Below are 14925 nucleotides of genomic sequence, written 5' to 3' on the forward strand. Positions count from 1 at the left end.
AAGATGCACTGGAAGATGTGTAGACAGTGCCTACAGAAATCTGAGAAGCCAATCAGTATCTGAGTAAGATTTCCAGTGCCAGGTAGTGGGGCTCCTTGGTCCTGCATAGTTACTGGTTCTGCCCCATAACTAGCAAAGCCAGAATGAAGTATGCCAAATTCTGAAAAGTTTCAGAATAAATTTTGTGTAATCAGAAGTATTGGACTGGATGCCAATGTGCCCTTCTGCATGTGGAAAGCACCTACTGTTCACAGAAGGGCTATTTTATACCTCAGGGTAGAATGTGGAAAATGTGAAACAAAATCGAAAGTTGTTCTTGCCCTAAAGATTTCAAAATCTCTTGCACAAGCAGAAGCCTGAAAGTGAATGATCTATTTATTATAACACTGTCAAACTCTTGCACAAGCATTTTGCAGAAGGCTGCTAGTTGCTATTTTCCTTCCATTCACCGTTTTTGGAGCCAACCCAATATGCAAACTTCCCTAATGGAGGGAGCAATCCTATGGCTGCTAGACAGCGGCTAGACGGCCATAGGATATCATGTTATCCAGGAGCCGACCTCAGAGCCTGTGCTCTGAGGTCGGTGCCTGGAGAACTGCTCTTCCGCCACCTCCGCGCTGCCTCGGAGGCAGTGTGGAACAGCCCCATCCTCCGCACTCGCAAGAGGTGCGTGGAGCGGCCAAAAAGAGGTGTGGGCGTTCTGGGGCGGGGAGGGCTGAAATGCCTGTACAACACATCCAGTGTGTCGTACAGCAGCCTCCTTCCCCCTCTCTGACCCCCTGTGGCTAGACAGCCACAATTGTCTGTCTAGCCGAAAATGCAGGGCAGGAGAAGCGCAGAGGGAACGATCCCCCCCGTGCTTCTCCTGCCCAGCATTGGATAGGTGGTTGCCTCCACGTTCGGAGGCAGCTGCCTATCTGGATAGGATTGTGCCCTTAAATAACTTACAGGGTGTGCAGTATTTGGATAGCCTGGTGTATAGCTGTGTTGTTGTTGTTTTGTTTTTTGATAGCGTGAAGTACGCACAACCCTGCATGTAAACTTGTTTCATGTTGAATCATGGCTAGGTTTGTGTTAACCTGCTGTTTTGTGAAGACGCTGGATGGGAGGAGAGAGCCCAAGATTGTATCTCATGTTCCTTTACATGCTTATTAGAACTCTGCTTTCAAACTCCTAAATGCATGCGGCAATGATTCTAATGGTGTGATTGCAGCGTGATTTTAGTTCAAATCTTAATGTGTGCAGTATAATAATCTTGAAAATTGGCTACGAATCACTCTGATCTAATAATGTTATTGCGACTAATCAGCCCTTGCCTCATCACGAGCTACCTTGCTTTTTCATTATGACGCTTGGCTTTGTTTTCTTCCCTCAACTAAAGTTTTGCTGGTGGTTGCTGTTTTAAAATGTACTGACGAGAAACCTGGAAAACACAGCAATGGATTTATGGGATATTCTTCCAGAAGGGAACAATATTTAAAATCCCTGATACTGAAAGACAGGGTAGCAATTGAGTTTTGTTTTTTAAAAAGCAAGATAACATTTTGTCTTTTATGTTTTGCTTGAGTGTGCCTTTATTTGGGCATAATGCCAAACCATTGTTCAGTGTTATGAGAATGAGCCTCCAAGAGCCTTTGGCTCATGCGCTTCCCTCTCCTCTTCCAGTGCAGCTCCAAAGAGAGAGCAATATCCACTTCTGTTTTAGGTTAACTGCAGTTTAGCATGTTGTACAAACCCCAGTTAATATTAACGATAGATAGTGTAAACCAGCCATGAATGATGGTTTGAATTTGGCTTTTTTCCATTACCCATAGTTAACCTTATCTTAAATGTTGCTGTGTTCAGACAATATGGCAAGGTGTGGTTAATCTAACATGGAAGTTAAAGCTTCTGAACGTCTCTCAGGCACAGCAGGGAGGGAGGGGAAAGTGTGCAAGCCCCAGCCTGACTGTGAATTGTTCTTGTAACACTCAACTGTGGTTTAGTGTTAGTGTTTGCACCTGCCCTATGTTTCTATTACTTTTAAAGGATGTCTGCACAATATGGAATGAGAGAGGCTGGAATTTATTTTAGTTCGTTACCACTACTCAACATGCAGTTCCAAATTAACTGTTTAAAGTTTATTCCTGTGGAACATAGATAATGGGGCTATCCTATGTTCAGTTGTAGAAAACAGTAGTTCATTGTTTGCTGATGGAGTTTTCCTTTACATAGGAACTCAGCATGCTTGTAGTCAGATGTGATGTTAGCGTTCTTGATCAAGTGGCATCCCTTTGATTGTCAGCAGGTTTTGATTCCAGCTTTGAATTGCCAGATACTTTGTTCAGCAGGACTAAATCCTTGCAGAGACATTAAAGAGTGCATTCATACCATCCAAATCGGATGGTGGCATCCCCCTGTTAACGGATATCATGCAGTTTACACTTGCAAATGTGCATGGATGTCTACATGTACAAATTATAGTGTAATGTAACTTTTTTAAAGCACTGAACCACTTAGGGAGCAATCCTACGGCCGTTAGACAGCGGCTAGACAACCATAGGATATGCGGTTTTCCAGGAACTGACCTCAGGAGCCCACGCTCCGAGGTAAGTTCCTGGAGAACCGACCTTACCCCCCTTCCACACCGCCTCGCAGGAAGTGTGGAATGGCCCCGAGCTATGTGTCGTCCGGCAGCCTCCACCCCCACTCCGCCTTCCCGTGGCTAGACAGCCAAAATCAGCTGTCTAGCTGCAAATGCAGGGCAGGAGAAGCACGGAGGGAACAATCCCCTCCCTGCTTCTCCTGCCCTGCATTGGATAGGCGGTCGCCTCCAAGTTCGGAGGCGGCTGCCTATCTGCATAAGATTGCGCCCTTATTTATTTGGACTACTTCTATACCACTTAATATATTAAAATGTCCATCACTTGATTATTTATAAACCTTTCAAGGATCAAGCAAGATGAATTCCTTTCACTTATTCCTGAGTAGGGTGTGCTAGACCTGCATATTTATTCCTTCCTTATTCTTATTATTCCTTATTCTCCATAAGTTCATGTTTTGTGTCTGGTACAATTTAATTGTGTAGAATACCAGTTAACATAAGGAAATGCAGAAGTAAGCATAAAACATTGCCCTAATTCCTTACAATACTTCTGTATTTTCTCAGTGAAGGGAATGATCCCTCTTAGGCTGCAAGCCTTTGCACACATACTGGGAAGTAAGTCTCACTGAAGTCCGTGGGACTTGCTTCTGAGAAGAAATGCATTGATTGTGGTGCTACTGTATGGCTTTGTGCAGTGTGGCCATGAGTTCTGATTGTTACTTTCCTTCAGTCTTTACCTCTAACAATCTGTATGTTACATTATTTACTCAGCCTTTAAGATGTAGAGGCAGTCTTCAGAGGCTGGACCAGCCTAGAGTCAACCTTCCTAATGTAGAGCCCAGTTGTACTGAATTATTTAGCCATCAAAATGGGAGAGAAAATAAGTGTCCATTGTTGGATGTCTTGGAGCCAGAAATTACGTTGTTGAGGTAGTAGGAAAATTAAGCTCTGTGCCGTGAAACCATATAACACAGAGACTAGAGAAATGCTTATGAACAAAGTATAGGTAGTACATAGGTAAACTTGAACAGTGCTCATAGGATGCAACTGTGCCCCCATAACAGTTGATGTGTTATTAAAAAAAAATAAACTCCCTATTAATATTCCTGTAACATTTCCTTTGTATGCAGCCTGATGCATCATTAATCTAGCATGACATGTCTATATTGTGTATGGCAATCATTTCATATTTCTAAAACATACTTTAATTTCCTTGTAAAAATCTAAATTGATGTGAACCATTGGAGCTCAGTATGCAAGTCTTGTTAAGGCCATATAGTCCTTAAAATAGGAGAACGTACTGAAGTTATCCCACATCCATTGATCAGCACTATTCCACTTGACTAACATTTTTGCTTCTATTGCTCTCTGTTGGGATGAAGACGTTTCTCGCATTTAATTACTGTTACTTTGATTTTTCAGGCATGAAAACTAACTGCGTTTGTGGTTTAATGTTTTTCAAACATTTAAAACACTGGTGCTTTCATCAGCTCAGACTATGTTTTACTTAGGCATTTTCTTTGCTATTTCAGACTGATGAAGTCTTTCTGGAGGCTCAGATTCAAAATATCACTACCTCTCCAATGTTTATGGAGAAAGTGTCCTTGGAGCCATCTATTATGTACAATGTAGCAGAATTAAATGTGGTCAGCCAAGGTGAGGACAGGTAAGGGCCTTATTTCCTTATTCAAACCATGCTGGCAACTGCCCAGCAACGTAGTGCTATTCTGACTTCACCTATTAGACTAGACCATTTTTCCACAATTGAGGAAGGTGATGGTATTTTGTGGAAATTAGATGCAACCAGATGTTTCTGTATGAAAAAAAGGTACGATGAATTTAAAAGTGTAGATTGTCAATGTTTTTGCCTAGCAATTCGGCCGCCATCTTAGAAAATGTCTGCCAATTTTCACATTTTTGGTTATTGTCCACCAAACATATCAAGTTTTTTCATGTGTTGTATTTTCTAGGCACCTTTACAAGGATTACTGCTTACTTAAAAAAAATTAAATAGGCCTATAAACAAAAATGTTATGGACATTTTTCTATGGCACAGTGCATTATTTTTATAAATTCATGAAATTCAAAGCTCAGATGTTGAAAGCGCTTTATTATTTTTTTTACATTGAATTTCCACAAGATGATAAATTGCTTTGTCCTGGGTTAAAGGAGAGTAATGCACACCATTTCTGGCGTACAAATGGGTCAGATGGACGGTTGCACTCAGTGCAAAGCCAGCAATTTCAGTCCGCCTAACTAATCTGTATACTGGAAAGTGCGTGTCACATCTATCTCTCATTCTGTCTATTTTATCCATAACGAATTCCAAGTGGTCAAACAAGAGCTTCAGTCAGATTGATTCAGATCAGGCCTCAAAATGGCTTAATGGAACTGGAAAGAGAGGTGGACGAATTGTTGGGATTACAAAAATATCAATGAGCACTATAGCCTCTGATTTCAGTTGGTTGGGAACATCTGCATGCTGCACAACTACTGGCTTCAGCTCTACAGGATGAAGCCAGTCGTTCAGAAAAATGGCACGTTAACAGAGAGGAAGACTCGCTATTCAACATTCTCTGCAGTTTCAGCATCCTTCAGAATCTGGATGAACCCTGCTTGTAGAACATTCCCAGTAAGGACCTGGCCTCACAATACTTAAAAGATTCTCTATTTGGGAAATGACCTGCTGCATACATTCATAAAAGAAAGGCTGATTCATGGCAATGAAAGGCCAAGTGAAAGAGAAGTCCATGCCAAAATGACAAGAAGCAATTCCCAAACCTTCAGTTCAGTATTTACCAGGGGTGGGGAGCTTGATGTTATTGGAGGTCTCACCATCCCTCACCCTTGGCCATGTGACAGAGGTGGCTATGCTGGCTGGGGCTGATGGGAGTTGGGGGTCCAACAACATCTGGAAGGCCACAGGTCCTCCCCCCCCCCCTCCGCTGTATACTTGGTGACATGAACTGGATTAAAATAAGACAATTCTTAAAGCAGACAGACATATTTTACAGTGGCCTTCCCCAACCTGGTGCCCTCCAAATGAGTTGGACAACAACTCCTATCAGCCCTGGCCAGCATAGCCACCTCTGTCAGAGGTGCTCTAACATGAGTTTTTCACAGTGGCTTTGTTGCTTGCACAAGCAAATGGATCATTAGGAACTGGATTAAATCTGTGCTGTCAATGCCTTGACAGCAGGTGTTAATTGCCCAGTAAGCATAGATTTTACAGGCAGCCCTATCTACTTATTACTGTCCAAGCCTTTGTATTTTCAATAGGATCCCCGCAAGGCACAAAGAGTTTTGAGGATCTTGCCCAGGTGTTCATTGTATGAGTGTTAAACTCTGGTCGAGCATACAAAATAATTGATGTCTTCAACCGATACAATATTGTGTCCATAAAAAGTGAGACCGCACAGCATTAAGCAAAACATGCCAGGCTAATTTACCAACTGATAGAACATGGTTATGTGTTCCCCTCCCGGCAAACTGGAAGAACTTCATGGGATTAGCTGATAACGAGGTGAACTTGACAAATCCTCTTGTGCATATAAACAGTACATCAGGTAGGTCTTATGCGCCACCTAGTGATCAAAGGCAAAATTGCTGCTCCAATTAAGTCTTGCAACTGTCTTTCCTGCCTTTGAAACTCAGTTTTGCAATTTTGCCTTGCTGAAGTGGTCGTGGATTCACCTCCAGCCCTAGGATTTTATGATTCTCTGCATTCTTCTGTCTCAGGTTCCCCCCCCCCCCACTTTCTCTCTGTTTTCATGTCCATGTGTTATTCTCTTTTTCTCCCTTCCCAATCTTTTTTTCCTTTCAGGGAAAACAGTAAAAAAAAAAAAAAATCCCCACCACAGCTTCTCCATTCTTGTCAACTACTTTCATTGTCATCTCCAACCTGCCCCCCCCCCCCAATTTGGCCAGTCTTTTCCTCCTTGTGCTTTCAGCTCTGCTGCTTGCTATGGGGAAAGCAAAAGGAAAGTCTGTTTCTGCCCGCAAATCTCCTCATAAACCTCACCCGGCAGTCTCCTCAGGCTCTTCACAAGCCACCTCTGTGAGCAACGGAAAGGCAATAATGGCAGCCATTACTGACCTTCCTCCCATTCGCGCTGAAGCGGCTTGTCTCTCTACAGCTTAGGAAAAAGCAGGCCTTTCTGTCACATGTGGAGCTCCCTTTTCTCCACCTTTGGGACAGTTTTCCTCAGCAGGGCTCAGAGCAAGATCAAGTGCCTGCAATGACACAGCCCTGGCTGGTATGGATGTTGGGAGTTTGGGAGGAGGCGGAGGAGGAGGAACTGGAGGACAAGGAGTGGGGAGCCTGGCCTTATGCAGGAGCCCAGCTTTTGCTACATCATCTCCTGGGTGGTTGGCCAGAAGGAGCCTTAGGGCAGATGAAGATCTCTCTGTTGATGGAGAGGCAGACTTCGTTGGGAATTTGAACGGCTGTTTTCGACACAGTCTTCCTCGGAGGAGTTCCAGGGGTTCACAGACCGCCCTGTGGGAATAGGGGCATCCTCTTTCAGGCCCACTGCTTTTTTCTGCCAAAACCCTGTCAATCCCCTACAATTAGATAGAAATCTGGGGGGATTCAGTTTCTCTGGAAATTCCACCTTATCTGCTACAGTGAAGGAAGCTTTATTAGCTGACCTGGCTAACGATGGCTTGGTTCTTTCTCAGCCTTTAACCCTTTCTTTGTCTGCTATATCTAGAAATACTGCACAGCCCTCTGGCTCTCTCCTAATGTCACAGCAGCCTCCACAGGCTCCTCCAGCTCCAGCTCGAGGCAGGGTTCATATGTGTCCAAATCCTCATGATGTGCCCAGGAGGAAGCTAAAAAGAAAATGTCCATCCCAGATCTGGACTCTCCCAACCCAGATGAGAATGATGTGGACTTAATTGTCCTGGATGAAGAGGAGTGGAGTGGTGAGTTCGGCCTCAGTGAGCCTGATTCCTATCACCTATTTCAGCACTCCCATTATCTTCCCCTGCTATGTAATTCTATGGCAGCTTTAGATTTGATTCCATGGTGGCTCCGGTGAATTGTGCTCTTCACCTGAAAGATACAGATGCGCAGCCCAAGGAAACAGTTGAGCGCGAGCTGGATACTGGTTTGAAGAAGGCCCATGAAGCAGCATCCCTGTCTGTTCGGGTGGCAGCTTCAGCATCGTTTTTGCCAGACCTTACCTCCTGTGGTTGGAAGATGTGTTGGATGGGGGACTTCATAGTCCAACCAGATTATGTAAGACTGCTCAAGGCCTCTAGAGCAGTAGCTTTTATTGATGGTGCCTCTTCGGATGCGGCTTAGTTCTCTGCTAGATTCCTAGCAGCTGATGTGTTTGCCAGGAGCTTTGCCTTTGGGAAGTTACTCCTCCTTCTAAGTCCAACCTAGCGTCAGAGCTTTTCATTGGGGGCAAGGTCTTTGGGGATGAAACTTCAAAGGACATCCTAGTTGAATCAAAAGATAAGAAAAAGGCTATGCCCACGACAAGAAAGAAGGAAGAAAGGTGTTTCTTTAGGAGATCTTTTCACCCTTACCAAACTAGCCAGCCATTTCGTTTCTCCAAAACCTCTGGGCAAGGGAGAAATATTCAGCCCACCCATCCTGCCTGGGCTCATTCCCAAGGAGGAAATAAAGGCCAACAGAACTTCTCCGCTAGATATGGCTCATCCACCATGTCAAGGGGATACAGGCGCTAATTCTGACACCAACCTTTCATTGGTTGGTGGTCACCTTGCCAGGTACACCAACAAATGGCTGGCCATCGCCTCAGATTATTGGGTCCTGGAGACTCATCACTCGGGTCGGCATCTGGAGCTGACATCTAGACCTCCCCACTATTTTTTTCTCATCACCAGCCCCAGCAAATCCAGCCAAGAGATGGTGAAATTGGCCATCCAACTTCTACTAGATATCATGGCAGTGGAGCCATTGCCTCTAGAATAGAAAGGATTAGGGCTCTATTCTCACTTCTTTATAGTCTGAAAGGAAGATGGGTCCATCAGAGCTGTCTTGAATCTCAAGTTTCTCAACCACTTCATCTGTTACCACTGGTTCTGGATGGAGACTCTTCTGTCCATCAAAGAAACTCTTTGCTTAGGAGACTTCGTGACTTCAGTGGACCTCAGAGAAGCCTGTCTCCATGTTTCTGTCTTCCTCAACCATTGGCACTACCTCCATTTTGGCTTCAAAGGGTCTCATTTTCCATACAGAGCCATGCCTTTTGGCCTAGTTTTGGGTCTCAGGGTATTTACAAAGATCATGGTCACTTTGATGGCACATCTCCGCATGCAAGGGATCTCAATATACCCTTACCTCGATGATCTTCTCATCCATTCAGCCTCTCGGCATCAGGCAATGGACGTCCTGCAAGTCATCCTGGCATATCTCAAGGACTTCAGTTTTCTGGTCAACAGTGAAAAGAGTCATCTGCTCCTCTCTCAAAGAATACTCCACCTGGGGGCCTTAATAGACACACAAGTAGAGATCATGTCTATCTCTCCAAAGACGTTCTCCAAAATTCAAGCTGCAATCAAATTGATTTGCTTCAAGAAGTCAACCCACTCATGCTTCTAATGAAGGTTTGGGGCCGCATAATATCAACATTCCAGGTAACTCCATGAGCAGGACTTCATTCTCGTCCTTTACAATGGGCCCTGCTTCCTGTCACATGAACATTCGTCTGTCCAGGACTGTTTGAGCTTCCTTCTGCTGGTGGCTCCTTCATCCTGTTCTGGAGAGAGAGGTCCACCTCCAGGATCCCCCCAAAACAGTGATTACATCAGATGCCAGCCTTTCTGGTTGGGGAGCTCTGTGCAACAGGAGGATGGTTCAAGGAACTTGATCCTTGGGGGAGTCACGGCTTCCTATCAACCTACTAGAACTCCAGGAGATCAGTCTTCATCCAGGCAGACAATGTCACAACCAAAGGCACACATCTATCATCCAGGAGGAACCAAGTCTCCAGACCTCTAAGGAGGCGGACTCCTTCCTTCTTTGGGTGGAACATCACCTAGAATCCCTCTCTGGGGAATACCTAAGCGGGGGAGAGAATACTCAAGTCGACTGCTTAAGCAGGAAACAGCTAAACCAAGGAGAATGGATGCTTCACCCAGAAGTCTTGGAGACTAACAAGTCTCCAACAAGACTTGTTAGTCTTGTTGGAGACTAACAAGAGATAGTCTCCTGTTTCAGGAGGGTCCAGGTGGATCTGTTTGCATCAGAAGCCAGTCACCAGATCAACAGGTTCTTCTCCCGTTATGCATCTCCAGCAGTGGAGATAACAGATGCCCTGTCTTCTCCATGGCTCACTGGGCTTCTATGTGCTTTTCTACTGCTCCCTCTTCTCTCCAGGGTTCTGTGGAGGTGAAAGAAGAAAAGGCGAGACTCATTCTAGTGGGTCCCTTTTTGGGGGGCCCACAAAGACCCTGATTTCCTGACCTGATGAATCTGGCAGTGGCTTCTCCTTGGCCCCTCCCTCTGAGTGGACGACCTGTTATCTCAAGGCCATCTCCTTCACCTAAATCCTGCATAGCTTCAGTTATATGTCTGGAGACTGAACAGAAACTTTTCGCCAGAGCAAACCTCTCCCGCACAGCAATCGACATTATATTGTCCTCTAGTAGACCATCTACCCACAGAATTTATCAGAATACATAAAACATATTCTCCATTTGGCATACTTGGAAAAGGATTTGGGGCTCAAAAAGGGGCTCTCAGAGCATTTAGCATTTCTGCAAGACGGTTTGGCTGTGGATCTCAAGCGTAATATGCTCAAGCATCAGGTTTCCACGCTATTTACTTTTTTGTCAAAAAACCCAGATAGGTCCATGGGCTGTCATCCGTTTCTTAAACAGTTCCTGTGCAGAGCTTTTTCAAAGTCACCTCCAGTTCAACACGGTGGTATCTCCTGGAATCTCCATAAAGTACTTTCAGCACTTCAGAAGCCACCCTTCGAGCTGCTGAAATCAGTATCTCTCCGACTGCTCTCTTTCAGGGATTTATTCTTGGTGGCCATAACATCAGCCAGAAGGATCTCCAAACTTAATGCCCTCTTTGTGGATAAACAATAGAGTGGTGCTCCATACTAACCCCTTTTTCCATCCTACGGTTCTGTCTCCTTTTCATTGTCAGTAAGAGCTAATTCTTCCCACTTTTTGTCCTTCCCCTGTGCACCCCTCAGAAAAGAAATGGCATTCCCTTCTTGACAGGAGGGCCCTGAAGGCCTATATCAGCAGAACCAAAACTTTTTGGCAGTCAGATTCCCTGTTTGTGTCATTCCGTTCTGCTTCCTTGTGACAGAAGGTTTCTAATGCCACTCTGGGTTGATGGCTAAAGGCGTGCATTTCCCTAGCCTATTCCTGCCTGAAATTGTCTCCAGCTACCGAAATTTTTGCCCATTCTACAGGAGCAGCTGCAACATCAACAGCTTTTCCCCTCAATGCTTTGTTGCATTGATTTGTAGGGCAAATCCTATCACCTTTGTTCAACATTACAAGATTGACTTATATGCCTCTACTGAGGTGGCCTTTGGAAGCGGCATATAAATATTGTAAATAAATAAATAAAAATAAAAGGGATGTCTTGCAATATGTCTTTCCCAGTCATTAAGCAGCTACTACTTTGTTGAATCCTGCCCTACGTGGGTCAGGCTTTGGTATGTCCCACCTGATGTACTGTTTACATGCACAAGAGAAAAGACCATTTGTCACTTACCCATAAAAGGGATTTGTTTGTGCATGTAAAACAGTACATCAGGGCCACACCTTAGAGTCAGATTCTGTTATGGCTGTTATTGCTGGTGGAGATTAGGTTTCTTATTTTGTCGCACTTGGTTTCTTTCCGACCCTTCTCTGCAGAGAGTGCGAAATGTCCTGTTTTTCTTGTTTGTGTTTTGCTGTTCTCACTGATCCTGGTACTTCCCGAGCTTGTCATCAGAAACTGAGCTTCAAAGGTGGTAAAGACAGTTAAAAGACTTAATCGGAGCAGTGATTTTGCCTTTGATCACTAGGTGGTGCATAAGACCCACCTGATGTACTGTTTTATACATGCATGAAGAAAGCCTTTTACAGGTAAGTGACCACTGGACTTATTTCTAGCTATCAAGCTAACATCAAAGGCACAAAATGAAAAAGATATTGTAGCAGCTGGAGCATTTGCTGACACCACTCAAAGTGAGATAATCCAATAGGTTGGATGGAACACCTTTACGGGCTTCTTACAAAGAGAGTGACACAAAATTCATTCTCTGTGCAGCAAATGTTCCTCATGGCACAGTTGTAATATCCTGCCAAGACACTGTTGCCTTGGTACTTTTGCTGGCATATCTTCCTACCCGTGGCTTCCTGAGAACTTTGGATGACATCCAGAATGCATGCAAAAAGGAAGTACATTAATGTATGAGAATTCTACCAACGCTTACCACAGGACTGCGTTGTTACCTTTTCATGCTCTGACAGCTACCGTACAAAGATTTCAGCGTGGAAAATGTTTATTATCCACCACCGTTTTGAGTCAAGGGTTTGAGTGAGAGTCATCTGATACCTTACAAAACTAGTCAATACTAAAAAATCAGTGTCAGTCAGATTTAATGCACAATGTTCACAATAAGTAAGACAGAATCAGTGCTTCCAACATAGGATGCATTGCAACAACATATAAAAAGTGTTTATTATCAGAGCATGATGTAGAAGCAAGCTTGTATACTGATTCCTGTCACTGAAAACCCTGAAAACATGGGATGGACACTTGAAAATGGATAACTGAAAACTGTGCTGATGACATTCACAAATCCTGCAGAGCTATCAGCCCTATTCATGTTTTCTCTCGAACATGTGGAGACTAAAACTGGGGGTGGAGCAGGCATGTATAAGAATTCCATTTTAAAGTGAAATCTCAATGGATTTTATCGGTTTGGCCCTGGCAGATTTTTGTTTCATTTCTCCCTGCTGGCATCGACTCAGTCTGTAGCAAGTTGATCCAATACACGGATCTGAGATTTTTTTTAAGGGGGGGTTAATGGGCAGGGGGGAGCCAAAAGCAACAGTAACTACTCCCCCCTTCGTTCTTCCCTCCATTTAATCCTTTCAAATTGCATATATTACAGATCCCCAATTCTGCTCTGTATATCTGACAGCTAACATGTTCTCTGACTGAGACCTTTAAATTGCTTAGTAATTTGATGCAGTAGGCAGGGGGGGATTTCACTCAGGAAGCCAAAGTGGAGGCTGAAACTGACAAGTTCTTTGACAAGTACTGAATATGGGTCTGCTGGGCTAAAAGAAGTAGTGTGTGAAGGGGATGAAACTGACATGGATATTTACAAGGGGGATATGGCTCTATGGGGTTACATAGCAGACAGGCAGACTTGTTCAAGTGCACACTTTCGCAAGACCCCCGATTTAAAAACAAACAAACAAACAAACAAAACTCCTAAAAACCTTTTACGACCCATTTGTCCAAATGTGAAGACCTGGAAAAAAAGACCCCATTTGTGCAAATCACCAGACCCAGAAAAAAAAATCTATTTGATCGTATGAAAAATACAAACGTTTCCAGAATTGGAAAAAAAAAATCTGCTGCAGTCCATTGCCACTTATCAGAACAGAAACACTGTGAAATCCCATTGGGCTTAAACGGAACGGAATTCCTAGCATCATGCATCCCTAGGATGGAACCGCGCATGCTGACCTCACAACTAATGTCCCTGTGTGTGGTGGCCCTTGCCCCTTTAGATCCTTAGCCTTGCCTTGTTAAGTGGCAAGGTCTGCAAGTGAGTTCTACTTGTGTTCACTTGAACATGGGTAGAACTCTCTGTATCAACAGGGATCTGATAAAGCAAGGTCCCCGGTCACATGTTCTTTTCACATTCAAGGAAATTCAACTAGATCTACTCTGCACGCTTGCCACTCAACATGACAAGGCTGGGGATCTCTAGGGGTAGCTTGCAGAGGGACATTGGGGCAGGGCCTCCATGTGTGCCTTAATTACCAGTTTAGGCTTCACGGTTGAAGAATGCATGAATAGGGCTATTATGTTTTGCAGATGCAAGGAAGGATGTTGAACACATCAGTGTAGGTGTAAAACCAGCAACATGACATGAACCATGAACTGTAAATGTAATGCTATTGCAGATAGCATATGTGTTAATAGACCAATGGACTGAACGTCAACTTCAGAGCTCAACGGTGTTTGCTGATCAAATTTCTAGATGTACCAAAATGTATCCATGGAAAATAATAAAGTTTCTTTCCACTGGAATGATATCCTCAATTTTGCTGTTATCAAAACTTAATTCATGTGGAGACTTCCAGTTGGAACCGATGTCGCTCTGGCAGCTTCCCCAGGGGTTCTCCGTGGGGGCTTTCTCAAACAGCTTTTTAAAAGGTTGAAAAACCTTTTCACCTCCCCCCTGGAATGAAAAGCGGGGGGCAAGGCAGCTCTTGATAACATCTTGGAGAAAAGTACCCCCCACGAGATAGTGGAGGGGCTGGATTCCAGGATTATCTCCCCAGAGCTTTACCAACGCAAAAAGCTGTTCTGAAACTCCTATTTCATAGGAGGAAACAGGGCTGACGTGTTCCATAATAATATATGCTTTAGGAAATATCAACAACTCCTGAGGGATGATTTAAGAAATATTAACAATATTTGAGAACATCTGAGGACCTGCAAGATCTGTTTGAGAGAAACATGACTACACTGAAGAAAGGGGCTGGCATCACCGCCAACTCCCCCTGTACCTCCTGTGTCAAAAGTTTCGAAAACAGAAGATATAGGGGAATTATTTACTCTGATAAAGACTTTATCTTCGCAATTTACGGAGCAAGCCAAAAGGTTGGATTTAATCCAAAATTCCATCACCGCCTTGCAAGGAGCTATGGATCTAATTAATGCGTCATGGCAAAAAATGGAGACGAAAATTAACAAGCTAGAAGACCAAATGGCAGGGAATGAAACTACGACACAAGTATCTTTTAAAAATACCTCTGACAGAATTTCCCAACTGGAGGCCTTCATGCGAAGATCCAATGAACATATTATTGGGATTAAAAATCTGTCTAATGATGTAAAATTGCCTATTTTCGTGGATAAACTTTTGCATGAGATACTCCCTATCCCATCTGATTATTTACTTGATATTGAGCAGGCATTTCATGTGCCAAATGCTAAAGGGACTGACTATATGACCATAGTCCAATTTACAAAAGTCTCCACAAATAATTATATCCTGTGTTTGGCAAGAGAGGGTGGAAGCCTTTCCTGGAAACAAGATAAAGGTATGTTATTTCCAGATTACATCAAAGAGGTGGCAAATAAAAGAAGGCAATTTATCAAAGCG

The 14925-nt window shown here is 43.8% G+C and overlaps 1 protein-coding gene across 13 annotated transcripts in view; it reads left to right on the top strand.

The window, feature by feature from the left end:
- Nucleotides 1-14925, top strand: part of LOC146352140 (trafficking protein particle complex subunit 13) — a 40033-nt gene that overhangs the window by 20026 nt on the left and 5082 nt on the right. For 11 of the 13 annotated variants that reach the window (XR_014787607.1, XR_014787608.1, XM_084833329.1 and 8 more), the window contains one exon: nt 4117-4250. Coding sequence is in view for 9 of the 13 variants with exons in the window: in XM_084833329.1 (XP_084689455.1) it covers nt 4117-4250 (134 nt within the window). In the remaining 4 variants the exon portion in view is untranslated. The remainder of the gene's footprint in view (nt 1-4116; nt 4251-14925) is intronic. The other 2 variants (XR_014787605.1, XR_014787606.1) reach the window with 1 other exon arrangement.

Source organism: Heloderma suspectum, chromosome 2 (genome assembly GCF_057233095.1).
Source record: "Heloderma suspectum isolate Gila_16-S chromosome 2, 16-S_ref, whole genome shotgun sequence".
Taxonomy (NCBI): domain Eukaryota; kingdom Metazoa; phylum Chordata; class Lepidosauria; order Squamata; family Helodermatidae; genus Heloderma; species Heloderma suspectum.